The following is a 27389-nucleotide window of genomic DNA, read 5'->3' as shown; positions in this document are numbered from 1 at the left end:
GTTTGGTTTTGGTTAGGTTTGGGTTAGGTTTGGGTTTGGTTTGAGTTTGGTTTTGGTTAGGTTTGGGTTAGGTTTTGGTTAGGTTTTGGGTTGGTTTTGGTTAGGTTTGGGTCAGGTTTGGGTTCGGTTTGGGTCAGGTTTTGGTTAAGTTTGGGTTTGGTTAGGTTTTGGTTACGTTTTGGTTACGTTTTGGTTAGAGCAAGGAAGGGCAGCCTCAGAGGGGAATATCCAGCTCCAAGGCACTCCAGCTGACAATCAGAATATCAAGCCAGAGCTCCTGGCACTGAGCCCATCGTGTTGCTCAGCTCTTGTGCTGGCTGAGAATTCCTGGTGAAAGAAGGGGGCTTCTGTGGGTTTCCTCTCACTTTTATTATCAGAATGACTTGTTAGGTCTGGTAGAGTCCACACACACCATGGCTGTCAGAGGTGATGAAAAAACAATAGTTCAGTTCGTGGAATTGCATATTTGGGCTGCCTCTACTTCTACAAAATGTAAGTCTGCTTCTTTGCAATGGAAAATTGAGGTTTTAATTTCTTTAAAAATACACACACTMAAGTACTTCTTGGATTTCCTGGGTMTATGACAGAAAAATATAAAACTTAAGCTAATACAGAGGTCCTTTCCATGAAAGCATAGACAGAATTCAGTTTTTCAATTAAAAATTAATTTAATTTTCAATTCAAAAACCAAGGAAAAAATGCTGTTACTGCTTTTTTGAATAAACAGGAGAAGAGAACGYGAGTTAGGATGTCACCTGGTCTCTACTAACTGGAGAAAAGGTGTGCTAATTCTATTTGATATGAATCTATGTCAGGATTGACCTTGGGATTGAAGGGAAGATTGACGGGTGCTGTCAGACAGTTACCCTTTCATGTGTATAATTTAAAAAATAACTCCTTGGCAATCCAGTGATTAGGAAACGTTGACTTCTTCCTTACAATACTCTGGCTGCTGATAGTGCCACTGTTTTTGCTTAGAAAACTCTGCTATTACTTAAAACTTTTCTTYATAATGACAAAAATTAGTTCTTGATTTGCTGTGAGAGGAACTTCAAAATAAGCAAAAGAAACTACAGTTTGCCTGCCACAAGACTGAGCAATCAAAAAATCTCTGTGCCAAAAATTTACAGGCAGGTGAATTTGTTTGTTCTGACACTTCTTCCTCCTGTTTCACAGAGTCACTTGGGAGAAGCTAGCACAATTGAGTTTTCATTTTTCCTCAGCAAAATGCAACTTAGTTAAAAAAGGAGAATGAATGTGAGGAGCAGCACTTTAATCCTGTCTCCCTCACAAACTGTGACAGAAGGGACAGGTTTTACCTTGGCACTGTTTTGAGTGGTTAAACTTCACAGGTGCTGCATCTTTATTGCAATCTSTCCTTACTCCAGTGATCTTGTTCCATTTTCTGGCTCTTTTGCCTATTTCCTAATAGATACTACTTATGATCCTGCTTTTAAATGCTTTCCTTTGCACCTAGTGGTTTTCACTAGGCTTAAACAAAGGGAGTTTGGCTCTTTGCAATCAATTGAGTGCAGTTCAGGATATTGGCTTGGAATGGGCTCTGTCCCTGCAGAGGGATGAGCAATGGAAAGTGAATTTCCTCCATCTCCAGTGGTCCTTCTGACAGAGCTCTGAGTCATTTATGGGATGCTGTGCGGGAAGCTCACACTGCCATTCCCTGCACTTCTGTGGGTAAGCAGAGAGTGCCAATCCCTGGGACTGCAATTGCTCACTCCCAGAGTGRGTGAGTGCACTCCTCACTCCTGAGTGCAGCCCCACCCAGCCCTGCATGGATCCCATAGGTCAGCAGCTTTCCTGCSAGGGGAATTGCCTTTCACAGCTTTCTCTTCAGGGAAAGGAAAGAGTGTTGCTCATTGGGARTGAAGAGCCAGAGTGACTCTAGTGCTGTGTGAAATAACAACTTACAGCTACAGATGTGGCAAGGAATGAATGTGATGAKGATCTTACTCTGTTCAGGGTCATTTGTGGCAGTCCTGCTTGGAGCTGAGYTGGAATTGTTTAATGGCAAACAGCATCTTTGGCCATGAGGGRATTCTTCTGTTGAGTACTGTAAGAGGAAGGTGTTGAAGGAAAGCGAACCATTAATGTGGATCCATTTGTGGGTTTTCCTCTTGCTGCTTTTCCAAAAGTTCCTTGGTCTCTACTTTCTGTCCCCTCTGTCCATGGTCTGGAAGCAGACAGGTGGGAACACTTCTGACTGGAGCTTGTCAGAGCCAACTGATGTTTGCAGAGAGCTTGGTGGAAAGCTCAGCAAGGCATTCCTTTCTTCTTTAAAGACAGCTGCTCCCCTCAGCCAAGGCTGATAAATTTAAATAAATAGGGCAAATAATACAATATTCTGGTCTGTATTTACAGGCCAAGAATGAGCACWGTGTATTTGAATGTACAGTGATGAGGGTGGATGGTCTGTAGAAGACAGGACACTGAGTAAAATTTGGGAGTTGTTTTTCTTTCTCTTGTGGCATTGAAAGGAAACTTTAAGGAAAGACAACCATAGAGGAAGGTACAGTTGTAAATTTTTCCATTTTGATCTTCATTTGGGCTGTCCCACATTAGCTATTTAGAACTGTTTGGGTTAAAGCATGAACGATCTATAGCTCAGGAGTTTTGTGTCCTCCAGCTGTTCCAYTGTCAGTGTCTTAAATAGCCCTACAAATGTATTTTTCTTCAAGTGTGTTTAAAAAGTGTTCTGGAGCAATGTAGGTTCTGCCTGAAATCCCAGGTTTTCCTGTAGACTTCAGTTTTCTTGTGCAGTGTCACTGCTTGGCACTACATTTTCCCATGACTTGAGCTTTGTGTGTTCAGGCCTTTCCCTGGGTATGTGCTGATCCCTCTCCTGATGCCTGCCTGAGTCCCACAGCAGCAGGAGCTCTTGAATCTTCACCTCAGCTTCAAAAGGTATCACAGCCTTGGCAAGAGAGCAAGGGGATCATTAAATGTTCAGAGAAAATGGAGAGAGCAAACAGGCAGCCTCAAATAGGCAGCTACTTGTTCCAGTTGTTGACATGTACCCAGCAGTTTCCTTCTCTTATCACCCAAGGCTTTCAACAAACAGCATTGAAATTTGATCTTTATTTTTCAGATAAAAACCTGTTAGTCACTTGTAGCTCTGGTGGTACTTTCCTGTTTGTCAGTAATTTCCCCATCAAAACTGATGGCCTCAGCTAACCTGGAAGTTTGCACTGGCAAACATTTTAATTTTGTGAGAGGATTGTTAGTGATTTATCGCCCCACTACTGTTAAGCATCACAGCTGGGGAAGTGTGTTCATGCAAAACTGGTGCTGGAAGTCCTCCTGCTGAAGGCATGTAAGTGCTTATATGGGACACCCATCAGYAGACAGCACAGACTGAATAAAAGAAAATGAAAATACCCTTATGAAGATGTAATGTGCTCTTAAAATCAGGGTTGGGATAAAATGCAGTGTTTCACAAAGGGCTTCCTACCAKTTGGGTTTTTTAAACAACCCAGTCCATATTTCAGACAGAGTTATTCTCTTTACCTTCACCTAAGCCTCTACAGTCTAAAACTTACTACCCAGTGTTTGCCTGCATTTTTTCTTTCCCTTCTACCTTACAGTGCTCATGGTGGTACAGTAAAAGGCAAACAAAGAGAGACATGAACAGCAGGAGATAAGTTTCAAAACATTTGCACAGAAACAYAGTCAGTATAGCTAAATCAGATCTTGCTTTCTTCACAAGTGTTCCAGTCAGCTTCTCAAAATGGGATTTCTCTTAATGTGTTTCCCAAGGAACTGTTGCTACATGGTGATGGAGGGAGATTGTTTTCACTCTTTTCATTCTGTGTAGAAATAGTAACTGTCTGCATTTATGCAGCCTTTTCTGGGCATCTGCAGGTCACACAGATGACAACATTTGCGAGCTGTCAGCAGTACATCCTACACCTTGATCCCAATCTGGACAAYCTGCATTTTGGGACCTTTTTCTTTCTCCACAGATAGCTTTGTGCAGAGGCCTTCGAGACCGTCGGCAGAGGCAGTCCACCACAACCCCCCAACCATTGAACTGTTGCATCGCTCGCGGTCGCCCATCACCAACAACCACCGTCCGTCACCAGACCCCGAGCAGCGGCCCCTCAAGTCCCCCATGGACAGCGCCCTGCGGCGCCTGTCCCCCGCTGACAGGCTGCCGAGGCACCAGCACGACAACAGCCAGCAGGAGCCCTACCCTCTGTCCGTGTCCCCGATCGAGAACAACCACTGCCCGCCGCCCGCCGAGGTGCTCCAGAAGCCCTGCAGCCCTCGCCAGGAGAACACCAGGGTCATCCAGCTGATGCCCAGCCCCATCATGCATCCTTTGATACTGAACCCCAGGCACTCCGACTTCAAACCGCCCAGGTTGTCTGAGGATGGGCTGCACAGGGAGGTCAAGCCCATCAATCTGTCGCACCGAGAGGAGTTGGCGTACATGAACCACATCATGGTGTCCGTGTCCCCTCCCGAGGAGCATGCCATGCCCATCGGGAGGATAGCAGGTAAGGGACCTTCTCTACCCACACCACACTTTAAACCCTTCATTCATAACTAGCTGGGTTTTGTTTGAAGAGCTTCTTGTTTCCTTTTGCTGCTCTGTGACATCAAGAGTTTACTGGCATTCTGCAAGTTTCCCTTGATCTGTGACTGAGTGAACTATTAATAAACCAGTTTCRTGGCAGGTAGGCAGAGGTGCAGAATGACTCGCCTGTGACCACAGAATGTGTAATTGCTATTGTAACATTTGSATCCTGACACTCGCTGCCTCTCCACCCACTAGCAAAATCTATTCATTTCCCAAGATTCCTATCTCTGAAGCCTGCAAGGAGTTTTCCAAGAGTTCCATTCACATTACTGTCCAATCCTATGGAAAGGAAGAAACCCCCCTGTTAGTGGTCATTGAAATAATGCAGTGTCAAGCCCCTTATGAAGCTGGCAGGACTAATGAAATACCACCTTGGAGTCCTACTCCGTAACCTTTCCTATGYTTCTCTCATCAGGATTGTCCCTTTTTACAGAAACAAGGTTGGCTTTGTCCCACGCAAACCACAGGCATTGTCTCACTTTTGTTATCGTAAATAACTGACATCACAACAGCTGAATCAGGAAGCTGAGGTTACAGAAAATGATTCTTGTACTCCAGAGGGAACTGTAAATACATAGGGAGAGGGGGAAGAGGGATCCATTCACTGCAGAAATAGCTGGAGGCCCCAATAACCAATTTCTTTTGAGAGATGTGAATWCACACCACACCCAGAAAGATTCCGTGTGGTTGTGTCAGCTGTGACCTCATGTGATCCCCAGCTCCTGTGGGGTATTACACATGGCCACAGAGGTACATTTTAAAACACCTTGTTCTTTTTTGTCTTTACATGTCTTAAATTTGTTACAGATGTGAGGAAGATTTTCTGTCTTCTTAAAACTTACCACTTTAAAATTCCAAAGATAGATATCTTATCATCTAGTCAACATCAAGCACAGCAAGGACCATTATCCTTCCATAGAATAGAAAGATGAGCAACAGAAATGAATCTTTTAACATTTTTGCCTGGCTGACATTTGTCTCTCTCTTTTTGATTTTCATTGCCCACAAAATTCTCAGCATGTTAATAAACATACTTAATGTTATGGCAGAGAAGATACTCTACTGGTTGCATTACTGGGGATTTCCTTCCTTCAAAGTATGGTTGGGAGACCGAGGCAGTTAATTTTTATTTTCCAGAAGGAAATATTCTCTAGCAATAAACCCTAGTCTGGAATGGATGTAAGAAAAAATAAGGCGAGTACATGGTGGTACAATTTTTTTACTCAACTTACTTTTACTAACTTTAAACTCAGGAGTTTTCTTACATATTTGGGAATCTTTGCACTTTGTGCAATGGGCCCAGCAACAGCAGCCCCTGAGTGCTTTTTAGCCCAGGGTTAGGAATTAGAGCTYGTTGTTAGATTGGTCAGATTTCTGCTGCAGAATTGGCCACTGTGCTTCCTTCAGCATCCCAAGTCCTTTAACTGGACATGCCCACACGCCTCACTTGTGTCCAGGCACAAGCTGCTGCTCCTCTGGTTGGGTTGTAATGGTCCCTGAATTGTAGAGACACTCTCCAAAGAGCTAATTTAAAGGTGATAAAAACTGGATTACTACCAAACATTTACACAGCCCATACTTCATGCCTGAAGTCAGCTTCAGTGGAGCTGTTGAATTCCATGGCTCTTACTCTGCAGCTGTACATCAGTGCAGAGAGAGTCTTTAAAAGGGTTTTTTAAAAAACCACTGACATTTCTTCTGTTTTCTTGCTGAGGATGGGCTGGGCAATGGGAAGATTTGCCAACAGTCCAGTGCCAGGGTTAAGTACTCAACTGTTTGCAGTGGTGAGACAAGAGTTTTGACTTCTCATGTCTTAACCATGCAGGTGATTTTCAGGGGAGATGGTGATGAGGAGCTGCTGGGGAAGCCTGGTATGCTGCTGACTAAAACCTTAGTTTTAGCACAGAACACATTCTGTTCCCACCTCAGATGTTTTATGTATTAAAAAAATCTTCCCCGAACTTCAGACACCTCTCAGCCTCATAAATCTGTTTACTTGCAGATAGAGTGTTTTTAAACACAGCATGCAATTAGTTGGTGCTGAGAAAGAAAACAATGTTTTTGCTTGCTGCTGTACACAAATAGTCTCTTTTCAGGAGGTCGATCAATAGAGCTCTGRACTTTCTGTCAGACTAAATAATGACCTCTTCTCACTGGCTGACTAATCTTTCCTACCTTTTTATGTCATAGGATTTTTCAAGATATTAATTTTACTGGTAAAGCACTTTCCCTTTTACAACAAAGGATTTCAAGTTGAAGGTCTTGCTGTCTTTCCATCTAAGACCATTTAACACTTTTCTAGCAAAGCCAGAGGCATAAAGTATCTTTATATTACTCATTAAGGTCACATATATTATTCATCATTGGCTAGAGTTGATTTTTTAAATTATGTTTAGCTATCTTCTCAACACAATACGCACAAATCTTTCTCCAYAGCTTTGTCAGAACTGCAGGTCATTGTGTTGGGATGATCAAGAGGGAGATTTGCATCCCCTGTAAAGACACCAGCCAAGGGATAAACTGAGTAACTCAGGCATCTGTGGTCATCTAGTTAACAGCAGGTAAAAATATTGAAAATACTCCAGAAGGGGAGTTGAGCAGARCAGTGTAATGGACAGTTTTGCTGCTGGAACTGCTAATTCAAAGCAGCAACACTGTTGGTAGTCAGCTCCTAGCCTGGGCTCTAGCAAGCAGGAGTCTATATATGGCTTACTTTCAGCTCTGAATTTTTTTCAGTAGTTGATCTTGGTTCCCCACATTCTCCAAGGATTTCTCTCTGGGGGGAGAGGGGGAAATAGATACATATTTTTCTGGCTTGGTTTTTTTTTTTTATTATTCTTCATTTTTTTCCTTCTGTTTTTTCTTTAAACACAGTTGCAGTTTAAATCAAAGGGGGCACCTCAAATTAGCCTTTCTGCAGACTGGAAATTCTACTCCCCATGAACCTCAAAGGCTCTGTTATCAAGCATTTTAGGGCTTTGATACCTTGTAAGAGGTACTTTCCCAAGGTGCAAGAGGCAGTTATGGGATTATCCAAACACAACAGGGATGGTTTTATCCTAACTTTTTTAGGATCACACAGAGATTGCCTTAGAAACATCCAAATTARGCCAATGACATGGTGGTATTTGCCTCACTTTTGATTCAGTCATAAAAAACTCACTAATACAATTCTGAGTGTTTCTTGTGAGGGGAGCTCTTGAGATTTCCAGCTCCCAGTGTCTTTTTCTGTAGCAGCTCTCTGGGACTGAAAGGTTTGCTCATGCTGAAATCCAGAGGCAGGTGAGTCCTGTGCCTGGTGTTATCTGTTGGTGTGCTGCTCTTATCAGCTGGGTTACCTTAGCAACTGGGCTGTATCTGACTTTATGAGCTGCCAGATTTGTTTCTTCCCCTCCAGGAGTCTGAGGCARAGCCAGGCAGTGTTTAAACTGTTGGGAGGCACAGTGTCTGTTATTGGTTTGGCCCATAAAGCCATGGAGTGCTGTTGGAATGAGGACAGGCAGGATTYTTACCCTGCCAAAGTCATGACAGAGCTGCCTCCAGGTTTGCTCAGGTTCACCTCAGCCCCTGAGTGTGCCACACATGCAGAGAGCTCAGGGGTGCAGCATKAACCCCACGGAGCTGGAGCAAGGGGTGTGCAAGTGACATCTCAGGAAAAACAGTCTGATGGCCGAAACCAAAAATGCAGTCCCATGGTAAGAGTACCTCAGCTATGGATGACTCACATTCTGCTAAAATCACAAAACAGCACTTAGGATGGGCGTAGGCTCYGAGCATGGGGAGGGCTTCCAGAGGAGTTTCTTTTGTGTGGGGACAGAGTTTGGAGGGGGAACAGAATCATGGGTTCTCCTCCTTTGTTTGGAAAAAAGCACTTGTGTGGGAGGGCTAAAGACAGGAGGGGACAGTGGAATCCCCCTTTCACAAATACAGTGCTTTAAAAAAGTGCAAATCAACTGGTACTTTGTTTATTCTCTGGAGTTGGGCTTCTTTTAAATGAGGACAAGACAAACTCAGCTGATGGAGCTGTTACATTTGTAACAGCAAACATTTAGAGCTCAAACATCAAAAGGCCAAATTTCAAACSTGCACCTCAGCAGTGTCTCCTCACTACTTAGCTTCCAGGACCAGAGCCCCGRTGCCCACATCTGCTCCAGATGTGTCCATGTGACATTTACAACTGTGTCACATTGTAGGATGATCTTGTGAGGTTTTCTATACCAACAGAATCCTTTGTGCAAATGCACCTCAGTAGTGTGTTATTTATAATGTGTTACAGCACATTAGTTTATTTTCCTTTCTGTACAAAAGAGCTGTGGAGGCACAGTTACTGTGCAGTGGCATATGCTGGATGGGAGGGAGGCTGGGAAAGGAGGCAAAGAACAATTATCCCTCTGTAGTGAAGAGGGTAAAAAACAGCATCTAAGCACAACTTAGAAGTGACAGGTTTTGTAACTGATACTGTTAGCCCTCCTAGAAAGGATGGGAAAAATGATGAAAAAGTTTATGCTGGGTACTGGTGGAAGGCATTAATGAATAATGCAGACAACCAGGCACAGTMAGCCACAAAGGTAAATCCCATGTAACCAATTTGCTCTCTTTGTGGGATAAGGTCCCCCACCTCGTGGATGGAAAGAAGGTGGTGGGTATATTCTGCATTTCAGTGATTCTTTTGGGCCGACTTGAATGGTTGTGGCATGAGTGGGGTCCCAGTGCACTGGGTCACAACTGTCGAAGGKCAGGGCTCAGATGGGGCCACATCTGGAGCAGATGTGAGCAGGCASAGGTTGAATTTCTTTCCCTTCCAKTTTGGTGAAACATGGGCTTCAGGGGGGGCTTTGACAGGGTGGGCACAGCAGCTGAGCAGTTACACGTTCAACTGGCAGCCTACAGAAAAGCAGAACAGTGKTTCACTCTGGCATTCTGAGTTGTAAGTGGTAGGGGTTTGGTGCTGATTTTCCAGGGAGGTGACCCTTCTTCCTGTAGGGCAGCAGCTCATGCAGAYAGATTGGAGCCTTGTGAGAGCATGGGAATCCTGGTTAATGCTGGCCTGTCACTCCCATTTGGCTACAACAGTGATAATGTCACTGGCCTTGTTTCATCACTTGCCCTTGCAGTCATGTACTGTTACATTTTCACTGCTTGCCATGTCTGTTTGAGCCCCTTGTGGAAATCCCAACTGCAGAAGAGACTGAAGTGTGGATGAGAGTCAAGYTCATAGAGCTCATATTCATGGAAGTTTTCATTATAACCTTGAGAGTCTTCTTAAGATGGCATTAACAATTAATTTCAGCATGAAAGTGGGCCTTCCCTGCCAATTTAACTAATGACACTCAAGCTCAAACAATAGCTGAATACCAATAGCTTGGATAGGTGGTTGTAGATTTTCTGTGTCTTGCTTCACAGCTGCCTCCATTGCTCCTGGAGCAGAAGCTGCAGTCAGGGCTTGTGCAGGTCCACCCAGAAGCCAGGACTGTCCAAGCCAGAGGAAAACTCGGTCATTTAGAGTTCATTCTTCTCATTACTGTACTACAGCATTTACATACCATGGCTAGACAGGGAAGTGGGCTCAGAGTACCCTGAGCATCCACTGGGGTCAGCAGGATGTTACACTCTCTTTTAAGAAATTTRCCTTTTAATGAAAACAGGTCCCTTATTTTCCATGTGTGCTGCACACTTCATTCAGGCTTTGGTAATTCAGATGTTTTTCTACAGAGCAAACTTGGATCACTTTGAGTCCTCTTAGTTAAACCATGRAAACACGCTGTGGTGCTCACAGTGTTGACACTCCACTGTACCCAGAGCCAGGCCTGTTTAAGTCTGGCTTTAATTTTTTTATTATTAAAATACCAGTCAGGTACAAATGGCACACGTCAGGTCATGTTCATTCAAACGCACACCATGAAACYGGTACAGCTGTCTTCCATCTCCCTTGAGGGCAGGGAAGGGAAGAGGGAAGGAGAGCTTGGTGATGTCTCAGTGTGGAGATTTAACCCCAAGAAGGGGAGGTCACCTCTCAGTTTTCTCTGAGGGACTATCAGAAATCACAGGTTTAGGCTTATGAGGTCCCTTCAGGAGGGTCTGTGCCGTCCAGCYGTGCTCACACCTCCCAGAGTGAGGAGCTTTCTGAGAGGGCACAGAAGTGAGGTTCATGGKCAGTAGTCTATTACAATGATTTTCTGCTCGTGAAAAAACAGAAGTCTAAAGTCAAGGCTGAACTGTCAGGGATTCTCACATTGTGGGGTTAAAAATTATTACCCTTGTTGGGAATGCCTTTRCTGCAATTAAGTCATTCCTGCTTTTGCCAGCTTCTCCAAAGTACAATKCTGAAGGTAAAGCTTCATTCTTAATTCTTAAATTCCCCTCATTAATGTGTTTGGCCAGTTTTCTGATGTCAGAGGTGTTTGTAAGAAGTGTGTGTGAACAGGCAGAGGTTGAATTTCTTTCCCTTTTTAAGTCATTGCCCTTCACGAGCAGTAAAGGTGAGGAAAAGCCACAGGRGATTCAGAGGCAGGTTTCTTTAAGCAAGAGTCTTTTCTACCACTGTGGTGGAGCAGGAAAAGAACAGCACATGAAGTCAATACTGAAAATGCCCATCTGTTTGGTGGGATGGAGCAGAAGAACAGGACAGGAAGAAAAGACTGCTTTTTAATACAACTCTTTAGCTTTCAGAATCTTCATCTGTCAGATGTCTGTGGCCCATCCATTACAGATTCTTTGTGATTGCAGTGCTCTTTTCTACAGCCACATGAGGGATATGAAGCTTTTGGATCCTCCTTTGCTGTACAAGTTTTTATTGCCAAAGACAGAGCTTGGCCTCATCTTGCTGTGTTATTTTTACAACCTCACAGCACAACTGTTAGCAGCATGACAGTCTCAGGTTTCTGCTCTCCTTCTGCCTGATCTCCCACTCAGCCTTTGGGTACAAGACAGAAGCAACATACAACTGTTGTATTGTGTGATCTGGCAACCTCTTTACTCAGCCCCAGCTTGAATTTACTGAGCTGAACAAACAGTTGTCTGTCAAGAGGTTTCTCCACAAAAAAACATTGGCTTTACTGTACCAGCTTACCGTGATGCTTCCAGCAGCAACATTCACAGAAAAAAAAACTATTTTCCCTCAGTAAAATGGACTTGGATTGACATGCCTTGATGACCAGGATGCTCCATCTCAGGATCAGTCAGTGCTCCCCTAGACCTCAGAGCTATTTGAGCCCTTATCCTTGAGACTTGGTTACTTTTTCCTTCTGGTTKTGTCTGCTATAATGATTATGTCATGGAAATACATGGAGGTTGGTTTGTATCTCAGCACAGTGTAATGCCACTGCAGCCTGTCTGTTGAGGAAACTCCTCAGTCACACCATTCCCAGGGCTCTCTGCCAGTGGCATTCCCAAGGTGTGAGACTTGCTGGGACTGGAGACCCTTCCCTGGCTCCAGTGACTGTGAATTCAATCAGTTCATCATTTGGAGACTGTGAGCATCACCATGTTAATCTTCACACAATGTTCAGATGTACTTAACAGAAACCWGAGTGCCAGAGAACTTCCAGAGTTGTTCTGTTCACCAGTTTCAGTTGTGAGCAGCCATTGCTTGCTTCAGTCTGAACAAAAGCAGCTGAAGCACAAATCACCTTGTAAAATAAAGGGGCCCGAGCTTGGGGGAGCTCTTCAGCTGGTAGAAATCACAGAACCATTTAAGTCAAATGATATCATGCTRTAGAGATTTTAGGCTAACCTACACAGCAAGGGGTAAGGCCTCAGCTGATGTCACAGGGAGTATGACAACGTTCCTTTGGCATCTCTTCCTGTGTGAAGCCATGTTGGGTTCCAAGGCAGTCATCAGCCAGATCAAACATTTTTTATATGAAACTCTTCAGTGCAAGACGTGGGTGGGTCTCACACAACATTTCAGTGGTTCCCAGAGGGTTTTGGTCATTGATATGTGAAGAGGGCCAGCTCTGCACCACGGGGCCTCAGKGAAACAATAGAGGGCTCAGATGCTGCATGTGCTTGAAGCTGAAATTAAAGCTGCTTTAAGCTGACATGTAAGCAATATTTCAGTGCAGGGGAATGTTATATCCTGGACAAAAGGGGTCTTTAGCGTGCATATGCCTGTATTGTTACAGCATTATTTGGTCCTAGGGAGCAGAGATGTGAGACCTCTCACTACTGCAACATGGAGATGACCTTGGCCAAGTGATATTGGAGAAGCCATTTGTAATGGCTGGAAAAATGTCAAATACTAGGAACCTAAGATTGGTGATGTTTAATTTACASATCACTCTGAGATGGTATTTCAGTTCTAAAGGATATTTATCACTATCATACAGCCATTAGGAAGTATTTATATGCCAGTATTTTTTAGGTGCATATTCAGAGGACTGTGCCTAATCAATTAATAATAGCATGGCTCTTATTAACAGGAGTGGGAAACTGCTGCCTCCTGCACGTGTCAACAATTTGAGAACCAGCTAAGTACACCCTATCACTACCTTGTGCAGAACTGGAACAGGCCCTCTAGAAGCATTAGCTGCAGGAGGAAAGTTGTAGCCATACCTCTGCATTTGAAGATGCAGTTTACCCTAATTCCCAGCTAATTATGTTGTTGAGACTTGCCCAGTGTTACAGCTGAGAAAATGGTAGGGCATGGAAATGCCAGTGTTTAGGAGCCCTGCCACATTGCTGGGCCATTCACCACCTTCCCACTCGAGCTAATCACCCTAAAGCCTCTCAGTCYCAGCTCTATCCACTGCTAAATCCCTGTAGCTGCAGACTGTGCAAAGTTCAACCCTCTGAGTTCACTTTAAAAAAAAAAAAGTATGTACATGCTAGGGGGAAATGATGTTTCCCTGTGCTAGGGAGGCACAGTTGCTTTCTAAGGAGGCTTATTTTAGCCAAAAGGCAGGAAATTGCAGCATGCCCAAGCAATTTAGGTACCAGCCCTGACTCAACTCCCCGACTGGATCTCCCACACTTTTAAACTCAGCAACATCCATGTGCTTTCTTGTCATTACTCAGTAGCCAGCACACACCCTGTGAGAGTCCCCTGCYGTGGCAGCTCCTTTGGAGAACTGACAGCCAAGGGAGAGGTTGAATCTTCACGGGGTCATTCCCACCATCCAGACTTTCCTCGTACACGTGATTGACACTTAGAAAACAACCATCCATGCACAAGTCCTTCCCTCAGTTTCCTCCATCCTTCCTAAAAATACACATCACACTTTTGACCTTCCTGGAGGATGAAGCTTTCTGTAGCRCACAATCATGGAGTGTCCTGCGTTGAAAGGCACCCACAAGGATCRTCAAAGTCCAGCTCTGGCYCTGCACAGGGCAGCCCCAAAAATCCCACCCTGTGCTACCTGAGAATGCTGTTGATCATCTCCACCAGCCTTTTCTGGAGGAGCCTCTTTTCCCAGCAGAGAAGCTCCTTTTAAAAGCATTTTCTGACATTGCCTTTTCTTGGGCTTTGACCAATTTCACTCTGCTATAATCCAAGTTCATTACAGTCTCTAAGAGTTACCAGGTAGCCTTGACCTGTTGTSTCTAATAACCTGTTAAAATGGTCTCTCCTGGTAGATTATTCAATTATTRATCCTCTGTCTCCCTGGAAAAACCCTCCAGGACCTCGTATATTTTACCATGCAATCTGTGGAGAATGATAGGTAGAGTAACCATTCGTGGTTAAAAACAAACAAAACCCCCTGAGTACCTGTGCTCAAATTCCTAAAGCTCTCCTAAATGAAACCTGAAGGCTGATTTTGGTCCTGTGAGCAGAGCTCATAATCAAAGTGTGCTGCAAAGCATCAGCTGCTCCAGGATAACCAGAGCCCTCGACTCTGGGGAGAAGAAATGCAGCAAGCCTGAATCTTTTCTACTGGTGTTTAATGCTTTTTATTTCCTAATTGCAGTGGCTCRAGACACAGTTACCACAGTTGTCCTGATGCTCATTAAATTACTACAACTGAGCCATATATCTAAATTTGCTGATAGACAACCATATGGTTTGAAATTGAGTTTTTAAGTGGTTGTAGGAACCAAGCAGAGTTTTCAARGATTTTTGGTTTTATTGTTGAAGCAAACAGCGGTCTCAGATACTTGGGTGGTTGGGGTTTTTTGCAATTCCACCAGCCTACTAAATACCTCTGCAAGTCTGAGCAGCTCAGTCAGTTTAGAATATGGGATGGGGCCCTTGATAACTTAACATTTTTCCTGTGAAGATCTCAAGATGCAGATCTGCGTTCTTCACACTGGAGGTGGATTTATATTCAAGTTTAGCCTGAATACATCCTAAAAACTAAGTGAACAACAAAAAAACAAAGCTCCGCTTGAATCCTAGCTCTTCTTAGCAACTGAAGCTGTCTTTGTTTCCATATAGACAACTCAGGGTGATTTTTTGGTGTGCTTTGGTTTTGTGCTGAAGGGACACCCAGTGAGTGTGAGAGAGAGAGAGAGAGAGAGAGAGAGAGATTGAAAAGAACCTTTTTTAATTAAAAAAGGTTTTTAAACCTTTTTTGCCTATTGCAAATAATGAGGGGAAAGTAAAGACAAGTGTAAATCACATCTCTGTAACTGAGAACTGTAAATATGAGCTGTGAGGTGCTGTAGTTGGAGGTTGTTTGCCCTGGCTTGAAAATTCAGGAACACAACAAAGCCTGACTTTGACTGGCTTCTGCAGGAGCACCATCCCTCCAAATGACCCCAAAGATTCTTGCACTGAAAAGCCATTTTCTATTCATTTCTTGCATTGAAAGAATTCTGGAATGAATTGCACGTGTGTCAAAGAACCACTGAAGTGGCACCTTACTACCCTTTTATCTGAGAACCTCCCACAACATTAAAAGGCACAAACCAGAAGAGTAATGTAATCTCTCTTATCTTGAATCATAAATGAGGTCTAGAATAGAAGTTTTTCTCGTGTATGTGTGTGTGTGTATGTGTGCAAAAACATTGACAGAAAGTCAATGAAAGATRTGTTTTGTGAATTTGGGAGGAGATGACAGAAATCAAAGTGGAAGCCTTCAGCTTTAGTTTTCAGGCTCTTTTACAGACCTCTCACTTAGTCCAGGAAAACTTGTGCCCAGGTTTCCTTTTTTAAATTAAAACCTAGGAAAATTTCAAATTGGGATGAAGATTTTTCTGTGGAAAATGTTAATGAAAAAGAAGGTCTTTCCAAGCAAAAAGTCTGTCTCTTTCCTTTCACATGCCTCCTCTTGCAGATGTCATGGATGGTGACCATCAGAGTAGGTTTCAGCTAGAATGTCAACCTGCAATTTTTGCCAGATGTCATCTCTTCAAAACAGACTGCTTTATTCTTTGTAGGACTGGCAGGGAGAGCCTGAAGTGAGGGCACTGGCAAACTAARCTCTGGTTTTAGAGGCAGTACAGGTGTCAGAGATACTCTTTGCAGTTTGAAAGCAGGAAAATAACCTTAATATCTCTATCCATTTCAGGTGTGTTCTCAAAATGTGTTATTCATATCCTTTCTCCTAAWGTATTTCACGTTCTCATGACATCCTCCCAATTGCAACAGTGCCAGCCCAGATAGACAGACAGCCAGCCAGGAATGGCAAGACAGGCTGACAAGAATCCATTGTAGCGTTTGGAAGGTGGATGTCTTTGGTTGCCAGCCCTTGAACAGCTCWAACAAGCCATCTCTCCAAGGCTGGTAGTGCTTTCAGAGTAAAATACAATCACACATCCATCTTAGGGATGTGGACATCTGCTCCCTGAACCCCCGTTGTTTCTGACAGCAGCAGAAAGCCCAGCTCTGTGCAGTTCACATTCCCCACTCCATATTCCCAGTTGTTCTGTGCTGAACACACACATTGCAAACAGGAAGTAGGAGCAGCTCAACTCTTGGCTTCCTCAGTCTCAAGAGACTGCCACGAAACTGAAAAACACTAAACTAAAACTTAAGTGTCTGTTAGACCTTTAATTAGCGACCTAAGGAGTGTTTGCCAAGAGGAAATTTGAATTCAATTATCCAAATAGAAAGTATTTAACCTCTCAATAGCACTCAAGTAATTATAATACTTAGGTGTTGGTTTTTTTCAGGAACCTTAAAAAGTAAAACAAAAAATCAAATTGAAAATGGGAGAAGGTGTCAGTTTTATATCATAYGGAGCCTACAAAGGACAGCTGTAATACTGCCTTTGTTTTAGACTCACATATTCACASAGAAACGGGCAGCCTCAAGCAGGGAGAGCAGGTTGCAGGATTCTCCATTTCTCCACTAAAATTGCCAGCAACAGCATCAGAGCCAACAGTGTGAGCTTTATGTGCTTCAGAACAACCCTGAACACACGACTGAGACCAGCAGGTCACCTCACACAGCTTTGGATGCCATGGAGATGCTCTGTCAGTGTCTGCAGAACTGGGATGTACCAGAAGAGGCTGCATATTCCAGTCCATTTTGCAAACATTCCYTGATACCAGCCAAGCCATTTTCATTTCAGGTCACAGCAGCTGTTTCAGCCCCAATCCCAACTGTCCTTTACTGCACATCCACCCAAAAGTTTCCAGAAATAATCCCAAGGAAAAAAAAAGGAAAAGTTAATATTTTCTTGCTTCTCTCTTCACAGACTGTAGGTTGCTTTGGGATTATGTTTATCAGCTGCTTTCTGACAGCCGGTACGAAAATTTCATCCGATGGGAAGATAAGGAATCCAAAATATTTCGGATAGTGGATCCCAACGGGCTGGCCCGTCTGTGGGGAAACCACAAGGTAAGGAAGCARTGCAGTTTTCCCCCTGCAGCACTTATCCTCTTGTAGCATCACAGGATTCACTTATAAACAGGAGGAAAGAAGAAAGGATGGCATAAAAATTACTGCTGGAAAACAGGAATACAAAGCATCCATCCTGAAACACTAAAACCCATTCTTCATATAGAGAATCTGTTGGTTTGGTTTAAAGGCCTTTAGTTATGAATGCATCTAATTATAAAATTACAAGGAGTGCAAAAATTAACAGTTCTTCTCTCTCAAGGCATCTTATTTCTGCCCAAAACCTGATGCTGAGGATATTCTGATTGGATGTGGTTTACAAGGAGCTCTGTACTACAGCCTTGCAGGAGCTTTCTGTGTTCCTGTCAGCAGCAACTCCCAGATTCCACACAGTGCCCTGTGATAGACACCAAATGCTGCAGGATTATGGATTTCCTTCTATTGGGCAGTTCCTGCTTTGTTCTCTGGAAAGCAGGAACTGATTTTTGCAGCTCAGGACTGAGTTAAGATAGTATAGATGTATCTCTGCATGTATGTGAGTATATTCATGGCAATGTATGARTAGTCAGCATCTATCTACAACAAAATGATTGGCTCAGTGGATTCAGGGAGAACACTGGATATAGGTTATCCTGATTTTAGAAAGGCTTTTGAGACTGTCTCATAGCAGCCTCAAAGACAGACTAACTGAATATGATCTGGACAAGAATACAGTGAGGTGGATTGAAAACTGCCTGTTCTGCTGGGCTGAAAAGATGGTGAYYAAYGGCACAAAATCCAGTCCCTACTGATGTTACCCCASTAAAGGGGGCAGTACTGTTTAATAGGATGATGGAACAGATTCTCAAACAACAYGAAAACTGGGAGGAATARCTGACACACCAGAGGGTTGTGCTGAGGTTCTGAACATGGTGGAGATATGGGCTAATGGGAATTTGATGAAACTTACCCAACCTGCACATTAATAATTGGGCCAGGCCACCATGTCTCGTGCCAGGTGTCTAAAACTGAAGCTCCTTCAGACCACTGGCCACTTGGGTAACACAGTGACCCTTCAGCATATAAGAAATGGAAGAAGCACAGTATTTCAGGGGTTTCCCATTGAGAGGAGCCTAGATTTTTTAGGGAAAACATCATCCCTGTTAGTGTTTAATTGCCACAGAGCTCTTAGCAGAGTTATTGTGGTCATGGCAAGCAGGGGAGCCCTGCTCTAACTGGRAATTTTAGGCAGGTGGATCAGTCTCCTTTGATGAAGTCAAACTCCTGACATGGAGGCTCCCAGAAKGAAAACATGCTGCTACTGGTTGGGTGTTTTTTGCCCGTGGCGAGGCTGCTGCTTTGTGCTCGTGCAGAGCTTTGCCAGCAGAGCTGTCTCTCTGTGCCAGACAGCAACCACTGCTCCTTGAGCAGAGAAATGCTCTTCATGCAGACACAGCCCAAGGGGCTGATCCTGCTGTTCCAAGTCAGTTCTTTGGGGCTGCCCACCCACAGCTCTGCCAGTGCCCATCACTTCTGTCCTGTGACACCCAGGTTCAGCAGGGCCATCTCCTTTGGGGGCTCAGGAAGGTTTTGATGAACATCTCATATTTCATACACCTCAGTGCTCTGGCCGTGGCCTTTGGGGCCAACAGCTCCCATAGGGAAGGGGAGGATTGGTCACAGAAGGCAGATCTACAACCCARCTGGTTTCCTGATTTACACCAGTGKAAGGAGAGGAGAAGCAGGCTCAGCCCCACAGTGCTCTGTGAGCTTAACTGGTTAATGCAGGGGAATCCCACAGGAGCTGTGCTCTAAGCAGGGATTGCTGACAGGTTCAGCCTATCAGCCCCTGCTCCTAGGCTTTCACAAAAGGTGTTTTCATAAAGAACAGGTCTGTCACATCCCACTTGGCATCAGCATCTCCCTCCACCTATTGCTCCTCTTGTAGTTAATTAAGTTATTTGTTATCTGTGTTCCAAGAAACTGTAGAAAAACCTCACTTGGAATTTTTGTTAGACTCCTTGCTTAAATTGCTCTGAGTGGAAAGACACCCACAAAAATTTGGTGATGAGCGCTGTGGGGGCAGAATGGACTACAAGCAGCAAAAAAGGGTACATGTAATTTCTTGAACTGTCTTGTTTATTTTAGATTGCTGTGATAGTTCTGCAACTCCTTTTGGGGCTTAGGAAGGTTTTAATGAATCATCTCWCCATTTTTTTCCTTTTTTCTTTTGAAAAAAACAGAACAGAACAAATATGACTTATGAGAAAATGTCCAGAGCCCTACGCCACTACTACAAACTAAATATTATCCGGAAGGAGCCAGGACAAAGGCTTTTGTTCAGGTAATTTTCCTTCTTTGCCATTCCTTTCTACAGACAAATAGTTGTCGAGGATGGAGGATGGAATTGTGTGTGGGATACTTCATTGCCACAGTTRTAAGTGACAATGGCCATACATTAGCAAAAGCTGTCTGGAACTCCCCAGCTTTCAAGGCAGCCACACCAATTTACARAAACACAGGCCTGTCTCAATGATCAGTGGAGTCACTGCTTTGCCATTGTTTAGGACCTCAGATAAATGATTCAGCCAAACTGCTGGAAAACTCACTCCAAATGGGCCTCTCAAACACAGCTGCCAGTGGAAGCTGAGCAGGGATCGGGCATTTCCTCTGRGCACTGCAGAAGGGGAGCACTTGCTGACCATGTCTTTGGTGCAGCCTTCAAGGAAGAGAGGGACCTGCAAGAGCTGTTCATAAAACCCAACACACTGGATTGGATGATCCAACCAAGAATTTAGGAAATAGAGCCTGAAATACCATTAAACCAGAGAGCAGATGGCACAGAGGGAGAGCACTCCATTCTCTTCAGACAAGACCAGCAAATTCTACTGCASATCTGACCTTCTGAGCAATGAACTCAGACCAAACACTGCTGTGCTGTCTGGGGCCTGGATTTAGTGTGTGCTTGGAAATGGTATCAATAGGGATCCTGGAGTTTGTTTTCTTAATTAGCTRACAGAACTGCATTAGCATTCAAACTATCTTCAGCTGAAAAGGGTTCTGTGGAATGACTTGTTTATGTCAGCTCTTAGAAGGAAACATGGATGCGGAGAGGAGAATGAAGGAAAGCAACAGTCATGGGCAAAATCAAGTGCTTGATAGTAACTTTTTTYCTGGTGGAAAGTTAAAACAAGGTTGCTCCATCAGCAGCAGTACCAAGGGTACCTGGATCTTTGTGGCCTTGTGTGAAGACTGCCTTGCCCTGGGGCAATTCCTGATGCTGAACAGTGAATCTGCTTCTCTTGAAGCCTTCCCTTCAGTGGGGACAGAAACAAAACAGGAGCCCATCTCCTCTCAAGCAGGCTGCCCATTTTCTCAAAACTCTTGTAACTTTATGYCTCAGTTCCTCTCTCAGACTTGCCCAAATTGACCAACAGATTAAAAGGTCACCAAAGATCATAAAACATGAGCTATATAAACTTCATTTCCTTTGGAAACTGGGAAAAAAAAACCCCAGCAAAACATTTCTTTGCACAATTCCCAATAAAAACTTTCTGATGTTGTTTTCTCAGACCTATTTATATCTAAAGAAAAAAAGAACAGCTGCAAAAAATCAAGTCACTAACGTGCCTTTCTTGGCTACTCCTCGCAAGCACAGAAAGAATAGGAAATGTGACTTTAACWTGCAGGCAGTTATCATCTGTAGACATCTGTATGGAGCTTTAAGTGAGATGGAGTAAGAAAAGGATTTCTAATAGGTTGGCCAGGTGTCTGCTTCAACAAAATAGGTCAGATAGTGTTTCTTAATTTTCTTGCAGTTCTGGGTTGGGTTGTTTTTTGTTTTGGTTTGTTTTTTTTAATGAAATGCTATTAGAAATACACACACTTTGTTTTCTTTGCTGTGACCTAAAGCACAGAGCACGAGGAATACCCAAAGTCCTGCGGTGCAGTGCACATCAGCCCATGCTCCACGCGGAGGGGAGGCACCACTCTGTGTTTTGATTTCATCCTCATGCAAGATCAAGCAGACATTGCCAGGGTTTAAATCAGGGCACAGTCTGGCCCGTGGGCTTTGGTGCGTGCTCAGTGTGGAGCCAGGCACTGATTCACCGCTCCTGCATATGCGTTTTTCACCACCGTAACGCCGTTTGTAGAGCAGCATTTTTCCAGCACTGACACAGCAGTGAGTCATAGCCCTTTTTTTTTCCCCTAAATGCATATATGCACATCATTTCCAAAATTAGAAGGGATGGCAAAAGGTTAGTTCCAGGCTATGCTRTGTGTTTGCTGAGAGGCTCCAGCAGTGAGCTTTCTGGGTCAGTGATAGTAATGAGGCTCCTGTTGGTTGTTTTTGTTTTCACTGGGGCAAGGATCCTGAGCATATAATCAAATCAGCTGAAAATAAAATCAGCTCTTGTGATTAACACATTTCGTACTGCTGAATGTTAACCAGTACGTTGTTAATGAAAGACTGAAATTTTGTACCACTTCCAGCATAAACATTTTTCATCCTAATTTCTCCAGAAGTACTTGGGAGCTGGGAAACCGATTTTGTTGAAATCAGGATTTCACCCTTCTGTGCCACTCTCTCCTCCTACACTATTAAATTGAAAACAAAAAAGCAGAGCCTTTCTGTGCTACCTCTGTGCAGTTGTACACAAAAGCATCCTGGCAAAAGCCAAGACTGCAGATGTAAACTGCAGGCTGGTGGATGTCCTTTCCTATTTCCTGCTGCTGTGCCTCTCCAGAGGCAKTTTCTGTCTCCAGGGCCCTGCAGACTTACAGCCTTGAGACACTGGTGATGAGAGCCATGGCATTCATCTGCAAAGGATGAATGCCTACAATCACACAGGACGAGATTCTTTGCTTACAGTTCCTTAGCCCAAAAGCTTCTTCCTTCAGGGCTTTTTCCATTTCCTAGAACTTGTTCTGACTAGGACCTTGGCTTTTTCCAGCTCTGTTGCTTTGGTGTTTCATACTCTTCTCGCTCACCCCCTCTGGCCTGCACACAGSAGTATCCCTGTGCCTCCCCACACCTTGCAAGGGCTTGTGCTTTGAAATGTGCTGCTATAAAAGCCTTTCATGTCTCCATCACTGGACACCACACCAGTGTGCCTGGGCCATACTGTCATCTCACATGACAACAGCAAACCACATGAGGGAGAAGAAAGAAATATCATTCTTTGGTTCACATTTGGGCTTTCAAGAAGCCAGGGTAAATGCTGGTGATTCTTTTGTTTTCTTTCAAGGTGTGGAGGGAGAAGACAGTTGGGGAGAAGCTGGGAAATACTGAGGCATTGGGAGGATACAGCAGAGATTATCTTGGGAGCTGTGGAGCTCAGGGGTCTCAACAACCTGACGAAGATAAAAGCTGAGACTCTCAGAAATGCTCTTGTTCCTCTGTTTGCAGGTTCATGAAGACCCCAGACGAGATCATGAGTGGCCGGACAGACCGCCTCGAGCACCTTGAATCCCAGGAACTGGATGAACAAATATACCAAGAAGACGAGTGCTGAAGGAAACAGGTGCACCACCTYTGTGGGTCCCGGGGACAAACATCTGCCCGATGGTCGGCACAGTTTGGGAGGGGAAGCAACAACACAGGAGCAGTACTTGAGGTCGCCGCTTAGCTTGAAGACCACGCAGGACCTGAAGCACCTTAACAAAACAAACTAACAGGCAGAAGTGGTGCTGGCAGGAAAGCAAAGGGGAGAAAGCCTGGACTTATGCACTACTTCACTGTTCCTACAAAGTCTCCCTTGAGTTCTTTATTTCTTTTTGGTTTGTTTCAGTTTTGGGGTTTTTTTGTCCTTTTTTTTCCCTAATAAACATGCAGTTTGACTTTCCTTATCTCACATAGGACAAGACRTCAGATTATGCTTCTTCTTTTTTGKTTTTTTTTTTCTTGGAAGGCTTTCCTATGGAAATAGAGTGCTCTTATTTTCTGTGCAAGTCTCATGACACAACACAGCATAAACAATAGCAACACAGAAGGGATTTGCTCAAGGCTTCCAGTTTGCTTGGATYGATTTAAACGTGCTGCCACTGGGAAATGTGTTGGAGCTACCAAAAGAATTTCCCACACATACCTGTCAAATGAAGAGGATACACCCTTCACATGTAGGCTGGGCTGTCATCCCAGYATAGCTTGGGCTCACAATGAGTACTCCCGAGTGGCTGTTAACTGCTGGAATATGGACCAAAACCAATCACCTAAGTGCTCCAGAAAGGAGAAAAATAAATGTGACAAACCTCTGCAAGAGACTATCAGTTGATATTTTCCCTCCTTCTAGCAAGGAAGTGATAAAATGGAGCAGGGGGAAGGGAGGGTGGGGGCAAATGCATATATATATATGTATATATATGTGCATATATACATATATAAGTTTCATATATATATGTGTATATATATATATATGTAAATCCCCCAGTACATTCACAATGCAGAATTTCAGCTCAAAGTTTTCTATAAAAAGGGAAGACTGAAGCATCTGTAATTACAGGAGGGAGGGGTGTTTCTCATACCTGCTAGCAGTTTTGGGGTGAAAGGTGAAGGACTGTTCCTTACATCATAGGGAGAAAGCAAAGGGACTCATCACATGGTTTAAATTACTCAGAAGCCTCTCCAGGATCATTTTGTGCTGCTGGAGAGGCAGGTGATTCACCACTCTAAAAGCTGATGTTAGAGAACTAGAGACCAAATAGCTATACTTATATCTTGTAATTGATTTTGGCTTTGTTTTGGGATTTGGGTTTTTTTTAATGCCTCCCACTGCCTTCCCCCATCCTACAGCTCCTACATCAAGGAAGCTTGTCCCAGCTTGCTTGTTTTTAACATGATTTAAAAGACAAGAGAAAAACAAACCCTACAGCCATGTGGCTTTCTTGGTTTGGGGTTTTGTTCTGGTTGCGAGGTGCCCCCACGTTTGGTTTGCTGCACTGAGGGTGCTTGGCACGAGGCAAGGAACTGTGCCTAGTTTGGTCACAGAAAGCTCAKCAATCCTTCATGCCCAAACAAGAGAAACTGCTGGCCTGTTTCATTTCACAGCTTGGACCACCAGGACAGGAATGCCAAGTGTCCAGTGATCCATCAGCAGTGGATGGAAGATGATCTAGCAGCAGAAATGATGCTTGCAGAGGCAGAAGGTGTTTAGGGAAACTGCAGGAATCACATGGTGCCTGAAAGAAAGCACGTCCACAGCAGTGCATTAAAAGCTGAGAGCCTCTTTAATGGAAACATAAAAGAACTAGATCTGGAAAAAAATCAAAAGGCTAATCTAATCCATTTCAACCAAAAAACAAGGTACATTCCCATGATAGAGCTTTTATCAGCTATTAAACCAACACGACATTTGATCTTTCCACATATTTAACAAGAGGGTTAATCTATCCAGGAAAAAGTGGCACTCGGCAGTGAACAGTGTCCCCTGTGTTTAAACAGAGATAGGCCAATCACACCAAAGATTTAATATTGAGCCACAGGTCGCAGAAGGAACAGCTTTGTTAAGGGTGCAGATAAGCATCGTGCAACAAGGAGAGATTTTTCAGAGYCAGTATCTGATGAGGAATGACAGGGTGTGCATTTCTCCCTGAGCTTTTCCCAGCCATGTTTCTCTCTGTAAAATCACAGTAAGTTACAAGTCCCAGCACACCACATACTTGATTTTTCCTGTCTCAAAATAATGGCCAGGGGAGTGTGTTTCAGCAGTGTGGCCTGTCTCTGTCATGACTCTGAAGTCCTTGGAGCTCATGAGGTGTGAGATAGGAAGACACTGTGGGCCTTCAGTAGTCARACCTGAAACCTAAGGTCCCTTGAGACAAAGGGCTCAAGGAGTTGCTCTGGCACCTTGCTCAAGGTGGGAGCCAGGTCTTGGGAGCTGGAGTGCTGAATTTGACAGACAGGGTGTGATCAGAAGTACCAATGTAAAGACAGGCTCTRGCTGGATCCTTGGTGCCCAGTGGTAACAAGAAACCAATTTTTTGCAGAGGGTGATTCATCATCTTTACTGCTGTGGTCCAGACAACCGCACAATTGCATTATTTTCTCTCGCCTGCTGTTACAAGATGGCGAGGGACAAAAAGAAAAGGCAATAGGGACTTTCTGTATGAAATGCTCTGGTGAGTCATTGGCATGGCCAAGGTGCACACTGCAAAACAGAGAACCAGAGACAATCCACCCATTCCCTCACCATTATCTACCAAACAAAGTCCGTCCTCAGCACTGGGGAAGACMGGAAAATCACATGTGTTGCCCCATAGGGAAATTTTATAGCGGAAATGTTCACCTTTACCAAAAAATGCAATCACTTCCACTTGCAGAATATAGTTTAGTGGCTGTTGGAAACTTCCCAGTTCACACATAAAGGACATCTTAAGACAACTTCATCACAACCAYATAGAATACATTCTCTCAAGGCTGRTGCTAGTTGGAAGGAAAATRGCCTTTGACCTCAGAACAGGCCAGTCCCACCATGGCCCTTCCTGTCCCCTACCAGGTCTGGTAACAAAGGGAGTGATGTGGGTGAGATGTGGAGCTGCCAGAACTGCAGGGGCTTGGGACCTGTTGTGGGAGCTGCAGGATTTGAACTACTCTTGGRGTCGTCAAGTGAGTTATCAGCTATGAGTTAAAATAAAAAAGCAGAGCAGGCTAGAGCAGCTGCAGTTGAGAGATTCCCCTCAGCTTCACATGCATGTGGCAGATCCCTGGGAGTGCAAAGCCAGCATTAACATCCTGAGCTGTAGGAATGTGTCACTGCTTGCCAGGGCTRGCAGAGGTAACCCTGTCTTTCACCAACACTGACACCTGCCTTCCCCCAGCTCCTCATTTCCCAGTGTAGAATTTGCCAGCAGCAAAACAGCCAAACTTTCTGCCTTTGCCACCAAAGCAAGTGGCGAAGGGGAGAAAGTGTTWCATCCTTGGAGACACACAGAAGTCACCTGGACACAGTCCTGGGCAGCTGGGCCTGGCTGGTCCTGCCTGAGCAGAGAGGGTTTGACCAGATGACCTGCAGAGGTTCTTGCCAACCTCAGCACCCAGCTAAGGTTCCTCAGGCAGTGCAGTTCAAGTGGGATCTTCATTGTCATCAGCTTGCTGCAAGCCTCAACAAGCCACAGGTCAGTCAGGCAGGACGTGCTGCAGGTCCACAGCAGARTATTTTCTTGATTTAAGTTTGAAACCCGTTGACTGCCTCTCTGTGCAGAGAACACTACTGGGGCCCTTTCTGTGAACACTAAGTCGCTGCCACCCTCCCCAGATTTCAAACTCCACTTATGCATTCTCCAGATCTCTTTTGTCAGACTGCAATTGTGTGCAAATCCAGAGTTGGAGGTCTTTTTTTTTTTTTTTTTTAAATAAAATTCTAGTGTTTTTATTGATGATGGCTTTTGTTTTTTTAAGGTGTGGGGCTAAGGGACTGAATCAAATGAATGTAATGAAACAAAAACAAACAAAAAAGCCTATTCTCAGGGCCAGTGAGTTGCAAATAATTTTTAAAATGCTTGTAATTACATCATCTCAATAAAAAAATTTAATATAAAAGCAGGAATGCCAAATTTGTTGGTGCAATCATTGCTACAAGGTTATTTCTTTTTAAAAACCATTGTACAAAAAAAAAAATCTATAGTACATAGCAGCTGTTTTCAATCAGGAAATAGAACCTGCAGGCTCCCCCTGCCCAAACACRTATGAGCAGTGCCTTGATCTTCCTTGGGAAGTGTTTGGAAAAGTTAAGGCTGTCCCTTGAAATAATTACTTTGCTGCCTGTCCTGAGAGATGAGCCAAGTACTCCTCTAATGACTTGGTGTGTGTACCTGGTTTTTCCTTCTCTTGGAGGGGACGTCGAAGAAAAAAGGAAAACCAGAAATGAGTTGTGATGACTGAATCATCTTTTTTAGCCTGCTGAACAGGCCAGGTCAAAGAGTATGAGAGCAAGAGGTTTTGAAGAGTGTTCATCTTTGCAAACCAGCCTAGAAACACAGTCCCTAGGATGCTGCTCTTCCAGCACAGCAGGACTGTACTTCCAAGTGCTTATCCCTAACCAGGAGGGGAGGGCACAGCAATAGGAGGTGGCACAAACTGCTCCCTGCTGTCCT

The 27389-nt window shown here is 44.1% G+C and overlaps 1 protein-coding gene across 1 annotated transcript in view; it reads left to right on the top strand.

Moving 5' to 3' along the window:
* Positions 1-26644, top strand: part of ETV6 (ETS variant transcription factor 6) — a 108461-nt gene extending 81817 nt beyond the window's left edge. Inside the window, exons 5-8 of the mRNA XM_057373450.1 lie at positions 3978-4514; positions 17176-17318; positions 19541-19641; positions 22708-26644. Coding sequence (XP_057229433.1) covers positions 3978-4514; positions 17176-17318; positions 19541-19641; positions 22708-22813 — 887 coding nt within the window. The 3' untranslated portion in view covers positions 22814-26644. The remainder of the gene's footprint in view (positions 1-3977; positions 4515-17175; positions 17319-19540; positions 19642-22707) is intronic.
* The last annotated feature ends 745 nt before the right edge of the window (positions 26645-27389 follow it).

Source organism: Malurus melanocephalus, unplaced genomic scaffold (assembly GCF_030028575.1).
Source record: "Malurus melanocephalus ecotype Western Australia unplaced genomic scaffold, MMel_1.1 scaffold_197, whole genome shotgun sequence".
NCBI lineage: Eukaryota > Metazoa > Chordata > Aves > Passeriformes > Maluridae > Malurus > Malurus melanocephalus.
This window is presented reverse-complemented; position numbering and strand designations above follow the sequence as displayed.